Below are 23,809 nucleotides of genomic sequence, written 5' to 3'. Positions count from 1 at the left end.
AAAAAAAAACAGCTAGAACAGGAGAAGAGTCCGTAACCTTGAAAAGTCCTGTCAATTTAGGATACTATAGATCTTGATCTTGTTGTTCTTTCAGCCGTTGTACTTCTCTTTTTCGTGCTCCGTTATCACATTTCCTTTCTGACATTTTGCAGCTACTGTGTAGTAAGAGTGAGGGTGTAGTAACAAAACTGACCTTATCAACCCGGCCACATGATGGCAGCTGATTGAGTAAATGTGTCACATATCATATCAGGGACTTCATTTAAAAAAAATGTTTCTAAGGGAACCAGTAGGAGGCAAGTTTTTTTCCTAGTGCAGTAAATAAAAAAAATTGTCTGGCCAATCCGGGGCCCCTGCACACCTGGGGCCACTAGGTTGCAACCTAGGTCAGCCTGTGCATTAATTTGCCTCGGACCAGGTCTCATGCCCAATGTCAGCTGGGATCGGCTCCAGTCTGATGGATGGATGGTTGTTTTCAGAATATAAATATAAACATTAAACAACTTGAAATTCAAACATATTAATATGAAGGACGATAAAAGTCAGGAAAAAAACTGAATAATAACACCAGAACAATAAAAGCTTTGGTGGCATTGCAAACTTTGTGCATTGCCACTGCTGTAGTTTAACATCTGTCAGTCCTCGGGGGCCTCCTATGGCCCGGGGTCACTAGCGGTTGCAAGCCTTGCCTGCTGGCAAGTGTCGCCTCTGCCCACTCTAATGGCCATAGTGATGATGAGGAGTCAATTATTTGAAGGGGTCACAAGCAAAAACACACATATTTAATACTGAAATATGCAGGTCAAATGACTTATTCAATGATAATTTGCATGTCTGGTACAGAACCTGTCCTCAATGACCTGGCCTATGGACACTTTTAAAATCTTTATAACCATAAATGATTCCGGCCCATTTCCTTCTTTCTATCGAAACACAGGCATCAAACATAATAAAGACCCCTCCCCCTTCTGGACAAACTTATATAGGCCTGCTATGCTACAGCAAACACTACACATAAACACACAGAGCCTTACATCTCATTTTTGCACGATTAAAAAAAAGAGTCTCTCTTTGATTTGGATTTAGTGTGTTTTGGAGACCCATAAATAAATCATATATTTTTTAAAAACTTGTGAGGCTGTTCCTTACAAGTAAATCAATCCACTAGGCAGCAGTGTCTCTGAACTTGTTCATTCTCTAAGGACTGCAACATACTTTAGCCCATATTTGATGTTTCCTTCTGCAGCAGAACTTCAGAGATTTTTATCACTGAGTCCCTTATCGTTTCCGGAAGGCTATATCTTCAGTCTTTTTTCATCTTATAGGTTTATAAAGTACACCATGTGACCATACCTCTAACCCTATAGACCTGATCATTTTGTTGGAGCTTGTTTTCATAATCAAGTTACAGCTGACTTCCTTCTCCCTGTTGCCATTAGGTCCATAGCATAATATAATATCTTGATTTAATTCAGAAAGCCTGGATCAAGGCCAAATATGTAGAGAACCCACTTAAGAAATCCATTTCACCCTGTCACGTTGTTTTCTCTGCATTCAAAACACAGGCTGTATACTGGATGAGGTATGTCAGATCTATATGTAAATCCAGCCTGGTTACCAAATAGACCAAGCTATCTTATATCTTTTAAATCTACATTATTAAAAACAGATTTGTTCATGAACTTGATCTACATTTTATTTCATTTTTTAAGCAGTATCCTCTTGGGAGTTTCTCTACTACTGCTTTATTTTACAGTTTTTAAGATCAAGGTCATGGCAACCATTGATGAAATCAGAATAATCTCATCTCATGTCTGATCTGAAGTTACTGAGAAGAAACAAAAAAACGGCTGCATACGTTTCATATTTTTTGAATATTATTATAATACGTTGCATTGCAATCATTTGGCATCTGATGGTTGAAGTTGAAAAATAAGTTTTCCACAGTCCCCCCTCCATGAATATTAATGCTACATTTTCTGGCTCTTTGTCTGCATAGAAATCATCTCGGGACGGGACCCCCACAGTATCCAAGGTAACGGGACTCCAGCTCAGGCATCCGGCGTGTTAACCCGTGTCTGGATGCCATTAAGTGGACGGGGAAGGAGGCAGCAGACACTGGTCTGCTCTCTGGACATCATTTGGATTTTTGTCGGCCTAACCTCTGCGTTATATTGCTGTTTTTTGGGGGAGTCTCTGTAATAAATCTGCTGGCCCTAGTGGCTGCTGCTGCCTGCCGGTGTCCATAAACTAAACTGTCGCCCGGCGCAGAACCGGAGCGACGTCACGCGGTTGGGAGAGGGCGTCGGTGTGCACGAGCTTCACCCTGCACGCTGTGGCATGTTTATTACTGAGCGAGAGAGTTTGATCCGACTTGCAGAGCGCATGTGGACTGTCCCCCGACTCCCCCCCCCCACCCCCTCCACCCCTGTCCGGGACCCGAGCAGACAATGAAGAGGAGCGACAGAGCTGGTCTCTCCGTCTCTTTCTGTGATATATAAAAGATGAGAGCTTTTGTGTTGAGCCTGGTGAGTTCAGGAGGATTTCTGAAGGGGACATTAACAGTTTACACAGAAGAAATGTCCACAACTGCAAGTCCAACCATCCCCTCCTCACAGCTGACATCGGACCAGATCACAGTGGTCGCTGCATCCTGTAAGTAAAACCTTTAAACTGCCAAATATATATTTAAAAAAAAAAAGATTTGTTAGAGAAACATCTGTCTGGATAATGAGTCTCACTTGTCTGTATTTGCACTTTATCGAGCCCGTATTGCAGCATTGAGATAAGGCTTGTAGCCTACAGATAATTTATTTTTATACATAACAGCTCATTTGATTGTCACATATTGCACTCACAGCTCCAAACCACGATTACAGTTAATGCTAGATTTTTTTTTTTACTGCTGTCATTGATTTTGATAGACAGGTAAAGAAAAAGAGAAAAAAAATACCCCTTCAAGTGTTCAAGCAGTCAATCAACACTGTTCAAAGTGAATGAACTTGCTACGCTTCACCAAATTCACACATTTGAACTTCTTTTACAGTCAGTTTTACAGCCAGGGGGGAAAAAATCACAATGTCTGTCTGTTTAACAGTGATTAACAAACATTTCTTTCTATCTCTCTCCTGCTTTTCAAACAGTTTCTTCTCTGGTGTTCTTTGTGGTTATTGTGGTGCTGCTGTCCATTATTTACCGCAAGGATCTCCAGTGCTGCAAACTCCGCTCCTATCAGGGGCCACACGCAGATATGGTAAGGAAAAAAAAACACTAAAGGTTTTCTCAAAGTGACTCATGTTCTGCCTCGATCCTGATTCAGCACAGTTGTTGAGATCACGCTGAGAGAGAGACGGAGAGAGAGGACACAGGCTCAAAGACACCATGTGCACTGAGTGTCGCGCCATTAAGAAGTGTCAGATCCAATTTGCACGGCTGTGGGAAAAAGACTACAATAAACTTGATATGATCATTGTCAAGCGATGGATTTGCCTCGGTTGAATTGGCTTGCCCTCCAGAACTATCTGCCACTGTGACTCTAATGGAATTGGACAGCATTAGCACTTACCACGCGGCATATTGATGCTACTTCAGCGCCAGCGTAATTAAATCACTGCAAATCAGTTTTTGTTGCCAACCTCGGCACAGCAGGTGAAGCAAAACAACCTCATCTTCGAGGTTTATAAGAGAGCCAGGCGCGTTTATATCATTACAAATTTATTTTGTTTACACCTCCAACATGAAAATCTATCTACCAAAGATAACTGCCTGCAGACGACGGTGCAGGATGAAGGTGAGAAGGAAATGTAAACACTCCACGGAGCGTAACTTTTCATTGGTTTGCCCCAGTCACTCCGCTTCCTCTTCCTGACTGCTTTCTGACCTCCATCATTCCCAGGGGTGAAGTTTGAGTGTTATCTTCAGATTGCAGAGACGTAACTCACCCCCCCCCCCCCCTCCCTTCAGCAGAAAGGAAGCTCTCTTCAGTTGTGGTTTTAATGGAGAAGTCCTGTTGTCCTGTTTAAGGAACTAACAGAGCGTGTCACTGGTACAAAGTGGTCCCGCTGGCCTCTAGTTACAGATGTATCTGTACACGGTGTGGCCGATACAACATGAACTTCCTGTCAGGTCCCTGCAATAATGTGTCAGACTGTAAACACTGAGCGCCAGAGTCCAAAAACACTGAGTCAGATATATTTCCTGAAAACCTGATACGTGCAAGCGTGAGTGTGAGTGATAAAGGCTGTTTTTTTAAATTTATTTTGTAGACAGAAGTGAAGGTTAGTCATTTCACACACACAAACACTCTTTCATTGTGCTCCTGTGGGACATTTCATGTCCTCGACTTCATCGTCACATACCTTTCCCTGCTTCATTTTGCACCATGAATAGTGGGCAGACCCCACTGTGGGTGTTGGGGACACAAGGGGGACAATGGCTCTCCTTTAGGTTTGCAGCGGTAAAAAAGACACGCTGCCGCTTGGGTCCTCCCCCGACTTCAACACTGATTTTGCACGGTTGTGCTTTTTCACACTGGCTGAATCAATGGCAGGAGACAAAAGGACAAGTCTGCTTTTTTTCTCCTTCTTGAGGACTTTTTTTTTTTTTGCTTCTTAAAAGTACAAACCAGTGAGGGAAAGTGACCTTTGACGTCACCATTTCGGCGCTGCCTCTCTGAAATTATGTGAGGGTTATGGCAAAGGTCATCAGAGTGCGCCACTTTAAGTGTGAGTGATGTCATTGTTTAACTGGCCTGGGAAAATGATAAATTTAGATAATTTAATACTACTTCTTACACACTGACTCCAGCCTTTGTTACCTCTTTGTCAGAGGAAATCTTGTCAGCAACAGCAGCGAAAGTCGTCCTAACATCTCTTATCCTTAAGCTGGATTTAAATCCCAGTCAGGCATTAAATTGACTTTGTTGTAGTGCCCGCCCAAATGACATACAAGGCCGTAATGTTTACTGGAGTGTGCTCGTTAAGAGGTACCTGCTGCAGTTACAAGGGGAAGAGAGGGACAGAAAAGACCACACGGTGGGTTTTGTTGCCTAGGCACCCTGATGACACAGTAGGACATCACATTGTTCTCCACACAAAGGAGACTCATTTAGACTTGAGGCAATTACCTAGTTTTCCTGGCAGTCTTTTTTTCAGGATTCTTGCACCTCATACAGTGTGACTCTGACAGGTCTTGTTTTCGAGTGGGTGGGACGGGGTGGAGGCACGGAAATTGGAGGGTGGTCTTGTTATTGATTAGATAATTTATGGTATTGCTAAAGCAGACAGCTTCTACAGTGATTAAACAAGGCATGACCATTGCTAAATTGGGCTGAAATTAGTGGATTTTTGACTAATTGCAGCAGGATCCATCGCTAAAATAAACACATAAATGCTTGTGTTTAATAATTGAAGCAGTTTTATCATATGAACCTCTGACGAATCAGGTGCGGACAGTTGTCTGAAGTCGCCTTTCCCACATTCTCAAATTCTGCCAGATTTGTTGTCACTTACGGGAGCTTCTCCCTCTGGTTTGGGGGAGAGTTTGCGCCTGACTTGAGCGTGCAGGAGGCAGGACATGACGCGGATTACACCGGGGTCACGTAGCTGGTTCGTAATTTGGTCATATACAACCAAGTCTCTTGCCGTTACTTGAATTTGTCTGATGCATTTTGGCATTGGACCTCAGTGACAGAAATTGCTGAATCTCATCTCTCCATTTTCTTTGCCGTGATGTCAATTACCCTGCTTCTTTACCCAGTTGGTTTTCTTTTTGGTTTTCACACCAGGCACATGATAGTCATCAGCATGCCCCCCCTCTCACTGTGAGTTCTCCGGACAATGAGCGGCACTTTTCAAACATGGGCTCAATCGGACATGGCATAGACTTTATACCCGGGAGCTGGCAGGGTAAAGTGTGTCTACTGTCCAGTCCAACTGATTCAGACAATTGCGTTCTCACGTACAGCTCTTCTGGGTAATGTCTCGATAATTTGATAGTTGGCAGTGCACTTGTGAAAGAGGTGCTCCAGTCATTACTGCTTGTTTTTTAACAGGATACCCCTCCTCAGTACTACAGCAGCAGACAGACACTGGTGGGCTCTCCTTGTCTGGAGCAGACTCAGATCATGGACGACAGCAACACTCAGGTGAGAGAGTCCAGTAGTGTGTTAGCATCATTTCCTTTAAGCAAATCTAAGCCTCAGTGACGCAGCAGATGAAGACACACTCTCAGTTCCCTCTTACAACATATGCTGTACAATACACATATTACTCTGTACATATGGCAGTACCCACCTCTGAAGTGAATGTTTCAATGACTGCAGCTTTATAGTGGGTATCAATGATCTACAAAAACAGCACATAAATGCTTCTGTTTCCTGTCCCTCATAAATGTCCCTCTTTGTTCGGTGCCTGTGTGTGTCTCAGCAGGCAGGTCAGCTGTTCTACGTCGGCCTGCCCTCCAGCTACAGCCTGCCCACACTGGAGGCCCCCATGCCGAGGCTCCCCTCCTACGAGAGCGTCCGAAAGAAGGACCGCCAGAGGCAGATCCACATGATGATCGCAGACCGCTTCGGCCTCAATGGACCCATTGTAACTGAGGTTGGCTAAATTAGGGATTAGGTCTTGATACGGTCACAAATGCTTTGAGAATGAAGTATTTCAGGTGCTGTTGTTCAGCCTGAGGAGAACAGAGGAGATATTGTACTCCTATTTCAGTTTGAAAGAATGCTAAAGCTCATATGAACTCATCTTATTATGGAGATAATAAGAAGCAGGCTGTTTCTATTATGACCGAGCTGTCATACAATATTGTAACAAGAGCTTGTTTAAAGATTAGGCTGCATTCAGAGTGCAGTAAACATGATGCGCTATCGGCTCATCTCATGCTCGTCGCCGAATTGTGCTGGCGGCCGCGTTTCAAGGTTTTACAGTGTTGATCTTTCGCTGAGCTTTTGACGCTTGAACAAACAAGGTAATGAGAAAAAGCCACATCAAACATAATTAAAGCCTGCATCCTGAGTGCAAACAGTGACCGGGAATGCAGCTTTGTGCTCCTGTCTTCGTTTTTTTTTGTTCTTTGACCTCTCCTTTATTTCCTTAATTAAACAGTCTTTAGCATGGCTGCCCATCTCTTACACACACGCACACACACACACACACACACACACACACACACACACACACACACACACACACACACACACACACACACACACACACACACACACACACACACACACACACACACACACACGCACACACGCACACACGCACACAAGGCACATTCACAGAACATACTTTCCAGTCAACCCATCACCAGTGACTGAATAGTAGCCCCCACCCTCCCCCCATGGCTCCTGTGCAACTTATGGCCTCTTAATTTACCCGTCTGACCTGCAGCCCGAGGCAGGATAGTAATTTTGCGGCCTGGTGTGAGTATCACACAGAGGGCAGGGTTGTAGGGTTGCTCCTGTCGCCTGAGGGTCCCCAAGCAATTAAAAGATAAGAAGACCCTTTTGGGGAGTGTGAATCTGCCAGATGTGATCAGAAAGATAATGCACTGGGGAAAAATATGAACCAGGCGGCCGACATGGCAATTAATTGGTAATGTAAATACAAACATATTACACGTTTATTTATTTCATTTTTAGGAATGGGTATCGAACCTCAGGATGTTTGCAAAGCAACACCTTCATCCTGGGAAAAAAAAAATGTTCTATCGGTTCTGAGGAATTTTGTGGTAATGACATGAAATGATTTTACTGGTTTCTGACTTGTGTAGACTCTGCGTAGTTTACTTTTTTACAGTAATAGTCGCTAATGGCTTGGTAAATGGTAAATGGACCTGTATTTACATACTGTATATTCCACTCTTCGAGTCTTCTGACTACTACTCAGGGCACTTTTTTCAAATGAGGAAAAGCGCCATTAAATTCAAATATATATATAAGAAATAAATGTATTTTTGTAGCTTATTCAATCATACCTCATGGCCAAATGAAAAGGTGGTGTTGTACTGGACGATATTATATTGAGATGTGTTTCTTTTGTCCCCCCTATTAACATTCCTGAGGGGGGCGGAGTATTGCAGTCCACAACCCAACAGCACAACCCAGAACAACTGCATGACCTCAACGCTAAAACATATTGAATTTACATTATGAGAGCGTCAACAAAATCATAACATTCATCGTGAAAATAGACTTTATTGCCGAATCGCTGTACTGGATTGGATTTCACAGGTGGTCCTAATAACAAATCATCTTGTTTTGCTGCATTTCCTACAGCCTCCTCCAACATACGAAGAGAGTCTCCGCCAGTCCATGGAGCTGCCGTATAACATCCTCTCATCCAGTCTGGACATCTCTACTCCTCAGACTATCTATGCCGACGCTGGGCCCGACACACCTCATCCAATCAACTCAGATGGCAACAGCACTGTTCTACCTGTGTGATCCAGCTACCGAGCTAGCTTCTCAAGCTGTCCGATGAATGTGAAAAAGACGCGATAGCTTTATATACAGATGAAGTACCCAAAAGAAGATTGGATCATGATTTGGATCCTTCAAACTTCACACAAGCTGATTCAGATACCTCAAGACTGAGTTTATGTTGAGAGACAGCTGATAAAGGAGCAACCAAAGAGGAGCTTCAGGAAAGGACACCTTTGGCTTGGCACATTTGACACTTTGTGACACTTACTGAACATGCTGATGAATTTGAACAGAGAATCACTGGATATGAACATTTAACAGAGGTGGCTGGCACACCTTGAAGAAGAAAGTGACGTACTACGACATATCAAAAAGAGTGAACCACTATTTGCGTTGTTGATTTTACTGTCAGTGAACACTTGTTTTCTCTTTTATTGTGCTGCTCCTGAGCCACAGACCTCAGTTTGTAAGGTTATCAGAGACCTGTTCGATTAGACACCGCTGTTAAGAATATTTCTGTACCCTCCTGGCCTTCACCTACAAAACTCACTCAAACACTCACATACGTACCAGGAAGAGACTCAAATACTGTTGCGGGGCTGAGTGGAACGGTACGGAGACAGAGTAGGAGGACAGATCTGTTACGCCTCTGCGCTGGCAGTCACACACAGATGCAACAGTCTGTGGGAATGAGAAAGTCGGCCGGGCAGAACCCGAGCCCCAGCCACAGCGACTTCCTGATGCCCAATAAGGAAGTGCCAAAAGTTGCAGTTCGTCCAGTGTCCACTAGGGGCAAGTTTCATAATAGAGCAGTTTCTCATTGACCCCCATGTTAAATAGGCCGTATTTTACAGCATTACTAAGCCACAGGAGGGTCAAAAAGTGACAAAGCGGCGTTCAGAGTAGCCTAAGTTATTAATAACTTATAGAAACATTACGTGCAATAGTCCACCGTCTCTCTCTGCCACTCTCAAACAGACACACACAAAGTTGGCAGTTCAAGGTTGGGTCAGCTTCAAGCTGTTAAACGTTTTTTTCTACTGTCTTTTTGGTCATTCACAAAGACCAAGAGTTAAACTGGCGTTGCTTCATTGCGTTGCTGTTGTGGAATCTCTGTGTGAAAATGTCTTATACGACCACCAAGGAAACTAAAATGACTACGAAAACTACTACATAAAAAAACTACAAAGACACAAAATGTTATGGTTCTCATGATACAAGAATTTGAAATGTTAAATGTTAATACAATTAGTAAAAAAACGATCCGTCATACCTCTTTTGATAGCTTGTCGCTGGAGAGAATGCCTGGTTGATGACCAGTGTTTTCTGTGTTGCCAAGATCTAATTGTAGAGCTGTTTTTTTTTTTTATATCTGGGGAACTTTCAATACTATCAAATCCCTGCAGATCATATCATTTTAAACACGTGGTATCAAAAAAGTGCACACTGGGGCGGCTCGTGGCACAGTGGTTGGAGCAGTCGCCCCATATAAAGAGGCTGAAGGTCCTCGAGGCAGCGGCTGCGGGTTTGACTTCGACCTGCGGCCCTTTGCTGCATGCCCCCCCCACACCCCATTTCCTGTCTGAAAACTGCCAGAAAAAAAAAAATCTTTAAACAAAAGAAACTACACACTACAAAGAGACTCAAAATGACCCCAAAAAAACACAAATCAAAGAGACTAAAATTGATTACACCAAACCACAGAGTGATGCGTAACAACTACAAAGAGACACAAAACAACAACAGAAGGAGGCTAAACAACTACAAACTCTAAGTGTCTCACTCCGATGAGGTGGTGGGGCCTTTTGCATGTCTGAACCCGGGGACCCAAGGTCTCATAAGCCGCCCATGATTGTCATACAACATGTGGTTCAGTCTGTGATAGGGAGAAAAAAAGGTGCTAATGAGAGTGCCTTTTCTGTTCAGGCAGATGGGACTCTCGATGATTTCTCACTCTCTTATAGTTAGGACAGAAACATTGATATGTCTGTTCTGTTCTCCAAAAGGCTCCAAGGAGCAGAGTCAAGCAGAATGAATGTGAAATGGAAACATCGGAGAAATGCAAAGTTATTTGTCGAGACCTGCTTTGTTTGTCTTTATCACGCAGATATCTCTGCAAACTACCAGGTACACATGCCAAATGTCTGTCCGGCACATCGTCATGTTCTGTATTTATTGAAGAAAACGAGTGACTCCTCATTATTTCTGAAAACAAATGTAATAAATACTTTTCTTGTTTTATGGATGGACTATTCTAGTTAAACAGCAGTAGCACATGATGAATATTTAACAGACAGACTGTATATAGATTAGTATCAGCAAGCTGGCCTTTGATAGTGAAGTTATATTTCCATGAAGGTCTGTGTGGGTGTATGAAAGACAGAAAGGAAAATTCAAAAGGAGACTTGTCCAAATAATTTCTTCTACAGGCTATTTTCCATTTTCAACATTTGCAGAGAAAGGCCTGCTCCATGTTTTACCCTGATTTTAATAGAAACTCCTTGAATGTTTTTAAAAATATTAATATATATATATATATTACATACTGTATATATATATATATTAATATATATAGCTCTGAAGGTACAATTTCTTCTAAATTAAACTGCAGTGATTTCATAATGAGACTGCACATTATCAATAAATTCTCTGGCTGATTGATTGATTGATTGATTGATTGATTGATTGATTCTTTTAATGACCACACAGCCAGGCTGGTGGAATTTGTTATCAGTACAGCTTGGTACAGGTTCCAACATCACATCAAATATGAAACATATCACAGAGATATACATACAGACAGACACATTACATAATACATAAGGTCCATGCTTATTTGTATTCCTCACCGTTCAGAGTTTAAAATGATATTTGCAGAGGGAATGAAACTGTTTTTTGAAGCGGTTTGTTTTGGAGGCGATTGTCCTGTAACACCTCCCAGAGCGCGTAGTGCGCAGGGTGAGTGGGACTTCTATTAGCAAAATACATTCTAATATCTAATAAGCCTGCCGTGGGCAGACCGTGTTTTTGTTAATATCTTGACATCAACAATGGAGCACATGACCATATTTAATGTTAAATGGGGCCTTTTTAATGGAAAGCTCAGAGGGGGTTCACAGGCTGTGGCGCCTGCAGGCAAAATAGAGTCACTAGTTGTCCTTTTGACTGAAAAAGACAAATATATCACTGTTGGTGAAACTCTAAAGTCCCCCTAATTACAGTACACACAAGTCTCATAGTAGCATACATATTATATTATCATTGAAAAACACTTTCCACCTATTAGAAGATGTCAAATGTTTTAATTTGTGTCAAAATCCTAATACTTTTGATGGTTTCAATTACATTCAGTCACATAAGCAGTAATTGTATGAGTGTGGAATTTTAATGAGAAATAAGCAGCAGACCTACAATATCCGCTGTGTTATTGAACTTTCACATGTCAAGTCTATGATCATTAAGCCAGAGGGTGGCAGCAATCTAAATTAAAATCACTGTGAACATGTATCAAGCTTAAATTTAAAATCCTATCATCATCATTGAACATATACTTTTAGAAAGTGCACTTTAAATTAGATGTCATTAAGTTCAACTTCAATGCATTAAAATCAGGCTTCATATTCTGCAATACTTAAAATGGTATTTCAGTGTACTAATGAAAATTGTACTTTAGCTTAAGTGTATGGTTTATTTTACAAGAGTGTAATTTGAAAAACGTATACTAAATCTCAAATATGTACAGTGGTAATTTCGTGTAGGCTACCCACGGGAAGTTTACTTGTTTTCAAGTCCTTTTTTAAATAAACTATAAGTATGCATGATTAAAGTGTACTTTAATTTCACTTCATTACAAGGGCTTCTAAGTAAACTTACTTATTTAAGTAGGCCTATGGTTCTAAAACTTAGTGCACTGCGTACGTCCTCCGTAAATATTAGGCTCTCTCAAATCCCACCACTAAGACCAATGTTAGATTACAGCAGCTATTCAGCTACAGACAGAAGGTTTATTCCTAATCAGAAGATTATTTATTGTTGACTGTCTTCAGCCACAGCCACGCTGTAGGAAGGGGAGCATCAGAACTGACAGTGTTTTCAAACCGATCATTTTACCTCTGCTCACTCTCTTCTATCACAGTTTAGCTTGTAACCCATAAACGTGACTACGTAGCAGGCTGATATTGAGACAAAAATATGACAGGAAATGCCAAACTTATTTAAATTACATTTCATGGATCTTAAAAGTATTATATTTATTAAGTAATTAATGTTTACTTTTTTATTTTAGGGTTTCCTTTAAGTACCACCAAAGAGAACTTGAGTACCACCATTGGTACAAGTACCACAGTTTGAGAACCAGTGCCTTAGCCTGTACTTACAAAACATTCACTTTAATATACATTTTAGCAGAAAAGTTATCATTATTAGCAGGCTATTCTTAATTAAAGTGGAGTAACAATAAAAAATAAAGTGGAAAAGGGTAAAATACAAATACCTCAGAGGAGTACTGGTGTAAATGTAGGCGTACTTACTTCCCCTCCTGTTAAATAATCAGAAATCCCTGTCATACTGCGTCATAAGTACCTTACAAACATGGCTGGGCGCTCAGTCCACCGGAGAACCTCGTTCGTCACTGACGGAGAAAGCCGAACCTGCCCGAGCACCCGACTGTCAGTCTGGCATGTAAACAAGGTCAAACGCTGCAGCACACAGTCCAAACACTTCCTCCAGACACAGACGGCTGCTCGCTTCCAAGAAGAGAGAAGAAGAAGAACTTCTTTACTGAACCTCTGAGGACAAAGGTAGGCTCGTGCGTCGTGCGCGCGTTATCATCCACCGCGTGTTTTTTTTGTGTTGTTGTGCAGGACGCGCTGCAGTTGTACGACATTATAACCAGCATGAATGTGTAAAACATGTCAAATATGTCATACTGTTGCATGTGCAGCCTCAGGTAAATGATGTGTCATTGTGCATAAGGAGTCTTAACTGCAGCCATGGTCCAGATTTGCCGCAAAGTCACACTGGAAGGCGTGTGTTTACCTGCTGCGCAGTCATCAGCTGGCCTCGAACTGGGTCGCTCTCACGCAGCAGAAACTGCATGGTCATGTTTTCCCACGACAGTGATGAACCTTTTTTAACGGAGATATTCTTTTTCAGGCGCACTATGTCTTGATTTCAGACTGCAATTCCAATATCTTCCACTTCTTTAATGCAAAACTGTCAAATATGACTCATCATTTCTGCATGTTGTATTGGGACACATCATGTGGACCACATACACAGCAGGTACTTTACATACAGATGCCTGGATGCTGCAGATTTGCGGAGTTTGACAGAGCTGGTGTGCAGCAAACACCCCGTTAACCTGCATAACTACATTCATGACCGAGCCGGGGCCTGTTTCTGTCTGTGCTAGTACAGATCGACCGTCTTTATTTATACCTGTTCACTCACCCACATCAGTCTGGGTCAACAGGAAAACCTGTTCAAACTGGTCATCCTTACAGCTTCGGTGCCAGCGAGACACAGACTAAGCTCATGCGTTATTCTGCAGATGGCGATGGAGAGAAAGTAGTGAGTGAGGAGGACAGAAAAGAGAGAGACTAACCAAGGACAAACTGAGACTGGCAGCTGGAAGTGTGCAGGCCCAGGGCCAGTCACGTTTCAGCCGGCCTGCTCTGATTTTCTATGATTCTGCTCTAGTTAATGATCATTGATGTGTTCTGGCCTCTTTGATGACCTTCTGACAGACCCATGCCTCATCTCTCACCCGAGATAATTTGACTCTAGTAACTTTACATGTTGAGTGATGCCAGCTAAAGCCGAGGACATGACATCCCTCACTTTTATTAAGCTGTTGTGATCACACTTGATGTTATGTGATGGCCATGTGAGTTTTCCATCACGTGTTTGATGATTAAGAGACACTGGTGTTTTCGGAAATCAACATGAGCAGTGTTCCAGTTTACAGGCTGACTGAAGATCAGAAGGCTGATGACACAGTGTCAAAATCTCACGGACCAAAACGAATAATGCGTTGTGACTTCAAAGTCAAGGCTTTTCCCTAAAATGCGTGGCCAATATTAATTCATAATTCAATAAAGCTATTTGAATTTGGAATAGAAGTGAGCAGATTTTCCCGTTTCACCTCAACACATGTTGACGAGAAAGTACTAATATCATCTCAACTCAACTCTAGACGTGAGATGTTGAAAGACGACGTCTCTATCAACAGATATCCTCATATGAATGCAGGTAAATAAGAACAAAAAGCCCGAAGGTAGCCAATCGGTTCTGAGATTGCATTTCAGCCAATGAGCGAAACTGAGACACCACTTCCTCTTCTTACATCTTGTCCCGTTTATCGAGTTTACTGCACCGTCGTTGCAGTCGGGTAATGACTTTAACAGCACTTTAGTGGCACTCTGACCTATAGTATAAATATTATAGTTGTGACATCACAATGGTACAGAAGTTGTGACGGCTCCTTTAACACCACAGATTCTTAATACAGGCTGTGTGCATTTCTCTGTGGATTGAGTGTCATGATAATTTCACAGTATTTATATAGCACCTCCGTCTGCTTTGTAATAAGAACTACATGGAAATCTCACTTTTCACAATATTGGAAAAGTAGAAATACCATGGTCTTACCATTACAAGTGACATTCCTGAATTGAAAATGTTCCCTAAAATGCAGACATACTATCAGCAAAATGTAATTAAATCATCAAAAGGACTCATTATACATAATGGTTCCTCTCAAAGTGTTATATTCTTATAGAATATCATATTATTTTATTATGTATTATGTATTCTACTATTATTCTTTTAGTATGTAACCACATCATACAGTATGTTGTATAGCATTTTTTTTTTTTTATGTAAAAAGAAACAACTATAAGTGTCAGATCAATGTAGTGGAGTGAAAAGTACAATATTTCCTTTTGAAATGTAGTCTTGAAGAAATATAACGTATAAAATTGAAATGAAGTAAAGTGCAAGTATGTCAAAACTGTACCGAGGTACAGTACTTGAGTAAATGTAGTCAGTTACATTCCACTGCTACTCTTAGGTTTAACCTTATGACCTGTAAAGTCTTGTGTCAAGGTGTCCAGGCTGGTAAATCATTGCTCTAAACTAACATGTTTTCACTGTCTGACTCTTATTACAGTCCAGCCAAGATGATGCAGTGTTTTCACTTCATGGTGGAGCCGGCCAAAAACTTTACGGCCAAGATAAAGGTACAACGTCTTGGCGCACACTCTAAAACAAAAACAAAACATTGTGTGTTTAATGTGCAAACCTGTTTTGTTAGGTCACCTTGATACTTAAGCAGACAGTGGACATGACAACATTTGTCAGTACCACATGACTGCACGCATTTCTCCTTCACTGGTTTGATTAAACAAGAGAAGGCTGCTGTGAGAGTCTGGATGGCTCTTTCTTTTCTGCTGACAGGAACAGAGCCGCGTTGTGCATTTTAATCAGACTGAGTGACCCCTCCTTGCTAATGCTAATTTGACAAAGCAGCACTAATGTCCTCCAGAAAACGGTCCTATTTAGCTGAGAACTCTTCTTTTTCCAAACACTTTCCCATAGAAAATCCTTTTTATTTTTTAATTTTTTTCTCGCAGGAATCACACAAAAGAGTGAAGAATGAGAAGAGGAAGCCTCTGGATGAGGATCAGCTGTTTATTGTGGATCTGGCCAGAGACCTGAGTCGAGTGTGTCAGGTATGCACGTGTGAAACCAGAAAAAGTACAGACGTGTACTATTAGGTTTTGTCTTTACCTCTCCGTCTATCACCAACCCCCTGTTTCCCTCTGTCGTCCTCTGTTGTGTCACCGCAGAGGTCAGAGGTCCTGGAGAACATCTGGAACCTCGACGACACCTGGCCAACCTCTCTCTGCAGGGTCTTCATCCTGCAGTGGGCCTCCATGTTAGAGAGCAAGGTCTGCGAACTTCATCCATTTCCAGAGGGAGAGCATGAGACAGACAGGATATAACTCACTAATACACAATATAACCATACATGCTGAAAGTTTGAAGGATTACCGTATGAGGGTAATTGATTAATTAATAAAAATATATTCTGAGAAAAAAGAAAATCAGAATTTAAAGTCTTAATATTTACGAGAAAAAATCGTGGATATAAAATCAAAGTACAAGAAATAATTTACAAATTTATGAGAGAAAACTCCGATATTATCTGAGATTATAAAGTCATGAATTTGCAAGAAAAAAACTCATAGATTCTCCGAGAATAAAGAAACTAATTTCTGAGAAAAGAACCATGTAGTTCAAAAATGCCATGTAGTTCAATTCAACTTTGCAAGTTCTGATCAACCTCATCACAACGCAGAAGCTAGTGCTTGCTGTGTTTTTATGCTGTGCCAAAGGTGTGGCAGTCAAAGGTCAAGCTCACCTCAACCTCACGTCTGTTCCATTTTTGTGATGCAATATCTTAATAACCCCTGGAGGGATTTTCTTCAAATCTGGCACAAATGGCCATAACTCAAGAATTCCCATGCTACTTATGACTAGCCTGACTTTGCCACATGGATTGATTTGCATTTGCTCAGCATATCCATTTGAACTCTCGTTTAGAGATCTTTTGGAAAGAGGCGAAAACACTGGTTGCTGATTGGATAAACTATCTATCATCAACATACGGGCCAAATCAACCAATCAGATCAACGAAGCGTATGACGTACTAACAGCGTCGGAGCAAAGCTCAGACAGTAAACAATGTGTCTGTAAAGGATATTTGCCCTTTGTATAACGCAGATTTGCGGATAAAAGGCACAATTGTAGATGTCTGGTCCATATTCCAACAGAAGGATCCAAGAGAGAAAAGCATTAGCGAGCGGCTTGCTTCATAGCTGCGCTCATCTCATCCATGGAAGTAGCTTCTTGTTTCGTCACACTCAAATCCGCCTCAAAACCAACGCTGACTGGTTCAGTCGCTTGGCAAACATCAGTTAGAGAGGGGAGACATTTGGTCGGATACTGAATTGCTCACACTTATCTTGAAACTGTGCTGACTGTATAAATCTTCTGTGCTTCCGGATTGAAGACTATGTGACGCACTGACGTTTCAACAAAAAAACACTTCATGCATTTTATGAAATTCCCTTCAAAGTCTCCACTTCATATATTATGTAGTCTGGACAGTTTTAATTCTACAATTCTACTTTTCTTGTACATTATCCACTTAAATCTTTCAAACCTACAATGGCCCTAATACGCCGTCATAGGTTTTCCCACTAAAGGCGTGTATGTTTCTGGTTGCAGAAGAGGCCCATGCAGACAGATGGCTGGCCAGAGATGGAGGAGGTCAAACACCCTGATATGATTAATGAGCAGGACCTGCTGCAGGCCAAAACGGTGATCCTCAACTGGATCAAGGACCTGAGAGCTCAGCCTGAGGTGGGAAGTTTGATTCACTGTTTACTTTTTCTGCTCACCCGACACTGTTTACTCAATAGACAGATTTTGTTAACATGGATCATCTTGCAGCAAAGTGTGTGGCCTGGGGAACCCGTGGCAAAGGTTCTGGAGGACCTGCAGTCAGCCTGGCGTTGGGGCCGTGCGCCCAATCTGCTGGCTGCCATGGAGCTTGTTTTTTGGACTTTAATGGTGCAGCGCCCAGATAAGGTAGACAATTCACAGAGTATTCTTAACTGCCTTACGTTTAATGTGCATGTGTAACACAAAGCCTTTTTGGCGTGTTCTTGCAGGATACCATACCGCTGCAGTGGCTCATGTGGAAGCAGAGGACTCAGAAGATTGGTTTGTAAATTAAAACTGAAGTTGAATTTTCGTTATAAATCTGGAGACTTTCTTTATGAGTTTGTTACTATCTCCATCCAGGTGCCATATCCTACATTCCTCAACCAGGTGAGTGAGACACATATATATGTACCAGCTGCTTTACTGGGTTCAAGTTACTTTGACAGAAATATAACAGAAATATATTTAGTTGTAGTTTTGCACCATGAAAATTTTTATATGTTATTATCCAGAGTTTGAAAATTTCAGTGCAGACAAACATTCTCATCACCACAGTATTTACTATTTGGTCCTTGAAAAGGAGCAGTGTGTAAGATTTAGAGGTATCGATTGGCCGAAATGGAATATCATAATCATAATGATGTTTTCATTAGTGTATCACGTGATCACACTATCCTTTTGGCCGCGGCCAAAACCGGTTTTTCAGCTAAAGTCTAGTACCTTTACCTTAAGTAGTGTGAGCGCACCCGCTCCGCGCTCAACTGCGGCCAGCTGGGCCGCCACGGCCCGCTTGAAATAGGTGGGCTTTAGCGGAGCCGTTTGCACATGTACGAGCACGAGCGTGCGCACGTGTACGAGCACGAGCACGAGCCCTACGGCAGTAGCGTTATGTCCGCCTGTTCGGACATGTAAATAGAAGGACGGACCATGCGCGGACATTTAACAACAACAACAATGGCGGTGAAAGGTTCATGTTGGTGTGGTGCGGAGGTGGAGTGTTTACTGCAGATTTGGTCGGATGAAAATATTCAAAAACAGTCGACAACACGCACAAAAACTCTGAGGTCTACGGAAAGATTTGTAAACAAAGCCACACACGCGATCAATGCGTGTGACGTGTTACGGCGTGATGGCGTATGGACAGCAAGAAGCATTGGCCGAGGCCCAGGTAGTGTGAGTACAAACGGGGCTGGGGCGCGGGGGGGAGAGGGAGGGGGGACAAGTACCCTAAAGCACGGGTCTCGGTCCGGGAGGACAGTGTGAGCACGAGATCTCTGTGTTTTCTTTAGCTTAGAATGAGCCATGTATACCTACTTATGGAGCAGGTCTTCTTCATGTATAAAGAAAAACTGGATACAGCGTTCGAGGCGGAGCCCCATCCATTTATTTGAAAGCTGTTCAGTGGCAGATTAAGCTAAAAAAGTTCAACTTCTGCGTCTAAAATTACCTGGATGATTGGCACAACTTCTATATTATGGGGCCCATAGAACAGGCGCACTGGGGATTTCATGCCGGCTACTTCCGGTTAGCACTCAGGCTAACCTGAATGAGGATTAAATGATTTAATCGTGTGGCTCCTCTAGACTTTCCAAATGTTTTAAGACAGAATTAATCAAATTTAATTTAAAAAAAAACAAAAAAAAAACAGAAAAGCAAGCACTTGTATCTAGCACTCTATAGATCGGCTTATTTGAAGCTACTGCACTTACTTAATAACTTGCTCTTCTGGTTTGTACCCTAATTGCTGAATGCACTTATTGGAAGTCGCTTTGGACAAAAGCGTCAGCTAAATGAAATGTAATGTGAAATTCTGATATTAACATAACTAACTTTACGGGGGGTATGATGCTTCAAGAAAAGAAGTATCCACACATTTCAGAATCCGAATCAAAAATACTTCTCAGGGGGAAATTGTTTACAAATGTCTCTTTCGCCATGTAAGGCAATGGGCAAAAGTCTTTTTGGGCCGCATGGCATCACATGACCGACACACAAGTTGTAATTCCTCCGTTTAGACACTGTGTCAAATTGGCTTTAAAGTCTGGTCTTCTTCCACGGAGCCCACCAAGTTAGAGCAGCCCAGAACAGACGTAACAAACATAGACACCTCCAAAGGGCCTTTTGAATCTTTTATATGTTTTATGTGTTTGTTTTTCCCAATGCTTTTAATATTTCATATAAAGCACTTTGAATTACCTTGTTGTTGAATTGTGCTATACAAATAAACTTGCCTTGCCTAAACACTTGGAAATAGAGGTGAGGGGAGGGGTATTCAGTTGCAATCTGCAAAATCACCACTAGATGCTACTCAATCCTACACAGTGCTCCTTCAATACTGGTTTTACAGCCTACACTGTATGTACTGTCAGCACAGCTCTGATTCTGTAAAACCACCCTTAGACTAATATTTCTTACTACTAAAGCCCTCTGTTTTTTGCAGTGTGGGACTGGATCTACGATGCTGCAGGTACAGCATTCACTTTATCAAATTATTAGTCAGTATAATATTTTATCAAACTTGTTTTAAGCCATGTTACTTTTCTCTCTAGTGGAGGTGACTCTCGATATGGACACAGCCAACCCGGATCTGCTCATCTCCACTGATGAGAAGAGGATGCGCTGTGGCTTTGAGAGGAAGGACGTTCCCAACTTCCACCAGCGCTTCGATGGCTGGTGGTGTGCTGTCGGGATGGAAGGCTTCAGGTCTGGCCGCCATTACTGGGAAGTGGAGGTGGGTGAGCGGGACTGGAGGCTGGGCGTGGCCAAAGAATCGGCCCTGAGGAAAGGCTTCAAGTCCCTGAACACAGATACAGGTTACCTGAGCCTGCGGCTGGAGAGGGGCACTGAGCTGAAGGCGCTGACGGTGCCCTTCACCAGCCTGCCGCCTAGCCTCATCCCCCGCAAGGTGGGCATCTACCTCGACTATGAACGCGGCCAGCTGTCCTTCTATGATGTGGACAAACACTTCCATATTTACACCTATAACGAGAGCTTCGATGAGAAGCTGTTCCCCTTGTTTGGTACGGTGGAGATCATCAAGGATCTGGTGATCAAGTCTCCAGCAGCTAAGACCCAATGTCTGTGCCCCACGTCCTGCCTCTGGGGTTGAGTTTCCTTCTGTCACCTCTTCCTTTAAAAGCCAGTAGATATCATACAGTATAACACATGGTTATATAATAATCACTGGGAGGAAGCAGAGATCCTAATGTAAAAGACCACCATTGTGCTATTGAATAGCTCCACTATGTGACCACCCTCTGCTGCTGCTGCTGCTGCTGCTTTAATGTTATCGTCGCACCTGACTATAGAGTTGCAGTGCTTCCCTTTGCTCACACATAATGTATTTTCATATATTTGAAAAGAAACCTATAGTATTAATGTAATGTATTGTGCAATATTAACACTGCGGTGAGAATGCATTTCTGTGAATGATAAATAAACCAAATCCATGTCTTTCTTTTTGGTCTATTTATTAATAGGGATATACATAATACGTTATCTATATATATATCACAAAGAAACAGGAAAAGTGCACCATAAAAAAAGAAAGATCTGTCCTGAGAGTGTGTGGCACAAAGCCAAACCCCTGATAGATCACTGTGTCTGTGGGTAAATAAGCTTGTGGTGTCTTTTGTCAGCTTCAGCATCTTCTCTTGTTTCTCCCTCCTCACCATCTCTATTAACAATTTACTTTCAGAGCACAGTGGCAAGGTAGATAACCAGAGGATAGAAACAGAACCTGAGCCTAAAAAGTAGCTAGTGACTGATCTTTTGAACTCTTATGTACCCACCAAGATATCTCATCCAAGAGATTTCCATCCAAGCTGAAATTGGAGTGGTGCGTATGCAATGATTCACACATGCTATTGTAAAGTAGTGAGTAAAAAACAGGCAAAAATGCTTATGGAGAACAATTTTGGTTTAATGAGATTAATTTGTACTAGACAAGGCAGGATTACCACCCACACACTGCCCTGAGGCCACAGAACTCCAGGGGCTCACGAAAACTCCAGTCTTGTGTCATAGTTGTGCAATATTCATTTGATTTTGCACTGAAACAAACATCTACATGCGAAGGACCTTAAGGTCAGGTTTCACTATCTTATTGCCTCTTTTCAATGGTTTTAAGATTTCCTTACTTTAGTCGCATTCACTGATTCTAATCAGCATTTTGTTAGGGTTAGAGGTTACGGTTAGGGTCAGGGTTAGAGGTTACGGTTAGGGTCAGGGTTAGGGGTTAGTGTTAGGGTCAGCGTTAGGGGGTAGAGTTAGGGTCAGGGTTAGGGGTTAGTGTTAGGGTCAGGGTTAGGGGTTAGTGTTAGGGTCATGGTTAGGGGTTAGTGTTAGGGTCAGGGTTAGGGGGTAGTGTTAGGGTCAGGGTTAGGGGATAGTGTTAGGGTCAGGGTTAGGGGGTAGTGTTAGGGTCATGGTTAGGGGTTAGTGTTAGGGTCAGGGTTAGGGGGTAGTGTTAGGGTCAGGGTTAGGGGGTAGTGTTAGGGTCAGGGTTAGGGGTTAGTGTTAGGGTCAGGGTTAGGGGGTAGTGTTAGGGTCAGGGTTAGGGGTTAGTGTTAGGGTTAGGGGGTAGTGTTAGGGTCTATAGGCCTATTTGCTGTGGAATTTGGCACTGATTATAGAAGTGAAAATAGAAGTGTTTAGGACACCATTTCCTTTGCTTTGAACTCAGTCTACAAGCATCTTGTCAATGGGAAAGCATACACTAGGATGCTAATCATTACTACAGTTCAGCTTTTAACTCAATGGTCCCAACAAATCTTATCCACAAACTCAAATACCTTGGACCCGACGTTGCCATTTGCAACTCGGTTTTTCATTTTTTGACTTGCCGACCACAAAGGGTCAAAACCAATGGTTGTATTTCTGATGAGCTGCATGCTAGCACTGGCTCCCAGCAGGGATGTATTTTGAGCCCCTTGTTGTTCACACTGTATAAACCGTGTAGCATCTCATGAAAGTAATGTGATAATAAAACATGTAGATGATACAACCATCATCTGGCTTATTAGCTCAAAAAATGAATCACATTATCGTGAGGAGGTAGAAAATGTAGTTAAATGGAGTAAAGGAAACCATTTCCTTCTGAACACATCAAAAAACGAGTGAACATGTCATTGACTTGCCAAAATAGGAATCAGACGCCTATTAATATCAATGATTCTGAGGTGCAGATTGTTGATGAATGTAAATTCCTGGGCGTGACTCTTTCTCGAACTGGACTTGAATTGGAGCTCAAACACCAGTGACATTGCTAAGAAAGCGAGACAGCGCCTCTTCTTCTTACGCAGGCTCCATGATTTTACTTAAAATGCAAAGACTCGTTTGAACTTATTTCTATTGCGTAATCGAGAATGTCTTGACCAATTGTATTACTGTGTGGTTTGGAAATCTCACCCTGAAAGAAGCTAAGCCAGCAGGACCAGTGGCTGTACGTTGCCGCTCCTGGATGCCACACAAAGCCAGACTCTTGAATCGAGCTCTACAAATGATAAATGACGACTCAGGCCACCCTGCCAAGGCCATCTTTGAAATACTTCCATCAGGGAAAATATATCGTTCTCTAAAATGTTCCACTGCTCGCCACTGAACAGTTTCTTTCCACAAGCAGTGATGACTTTAATCAAGGCACTTTCATTTTGAATTGTACAGTACTTTACCCGATTACACTAATTGATTGATTGTGAGTTGTTGTTTAAATGTTGACAGTGCACTGTCTGAGCACCTTGAACATTTTTCCCAATGTAGTTTTCACACCACAAATGGCCAATAAACTTGAGCTTGATTGTGGAAAAAATAACAGACGAGGGAACATGGGACCCTCTCACATACAAAGCGGGGAACATAGGA

General features: G+C 42.2%; 1 protein-coding gene across 1 annotated transcript; it reads left to right on the top strand.

Moving 5' to 3' along the window:
- The first annotated feature begins 13,113 nt into the window (after positions 1-13,113).
- Positions 13,114-21,373, top strand: LOC310959688 (butyrophilin subfamily 3 member A1). Its single transcript, XM_083931137.1, has 10 exons — positions 13,114-13,233; positions 15,606-15,675; positions 16,069-16,167; positions 16,285-16,386; positions 17,729-17,863; positions 17,954-18,091; positions 18,175-18,226; positions 18,308-18,334; positions 20,388-20,414; positions 20,497-21,373. The coding sequence occupies exons 2-10, from the start codon at positions 15,616-15,618 to the stop codon at positions 21,054-21,056; spliced, it is 1,200 nt and encodes a 399-aa protein (XP_083787263.1). The 5' UTR covers positions 13,114-13,233; positions 15,606-15,615; the 3' UTR covers positions 21,057-21,373.
- Positions 21,374-23,809: the final 2,436 nt, after the last annotated feature.

The sequence above is a fragment of the Echiichthys vipera genome, assembly GCF_963691815.1.
Source record: "Echiichthys vipera genome assembly, chromosome: 17".
Classification (NCBI taxonomy): Eukaryota; Metazoa; Chordata; class Actinopteri; order Perciformes; family Trachinidae; genus Echiichthys; species Echiichthys vipera.
The sequence above is the reverse complement of the archived record's forward strand: the minus strand, read 5'-3'. Positions and strand labels throughout refer to the sequence as shown.

What these genes read in the sequence shown, in the direction of transcription:
- LOC310959688 (XM_083931137.1), top strand. Translation starts at nt 15,616, where the DNA reads ATGATGCAGTGTTTTCACTTCATGGTGGAGCCGGCCAAAAACTTTACG. An exon ending in ACTTTACGGCCAAGATAAAG is followed by an intron (nt 15,676 to 16,068) that starts GTACAACGTCTT and finishes TTTTTCTCGCAG; the next exon opens with GAATCACACAAAAGAGTGAA. An exon ending in ATCCTACATTCCTCAACCAG is followed by an intron (nt 18,335 to 20,387) that starts GTGAGTGAGACA and finishes TGTTTTTTGCAG; the next exon opens with TGTGGGACTGGATCTACGAT.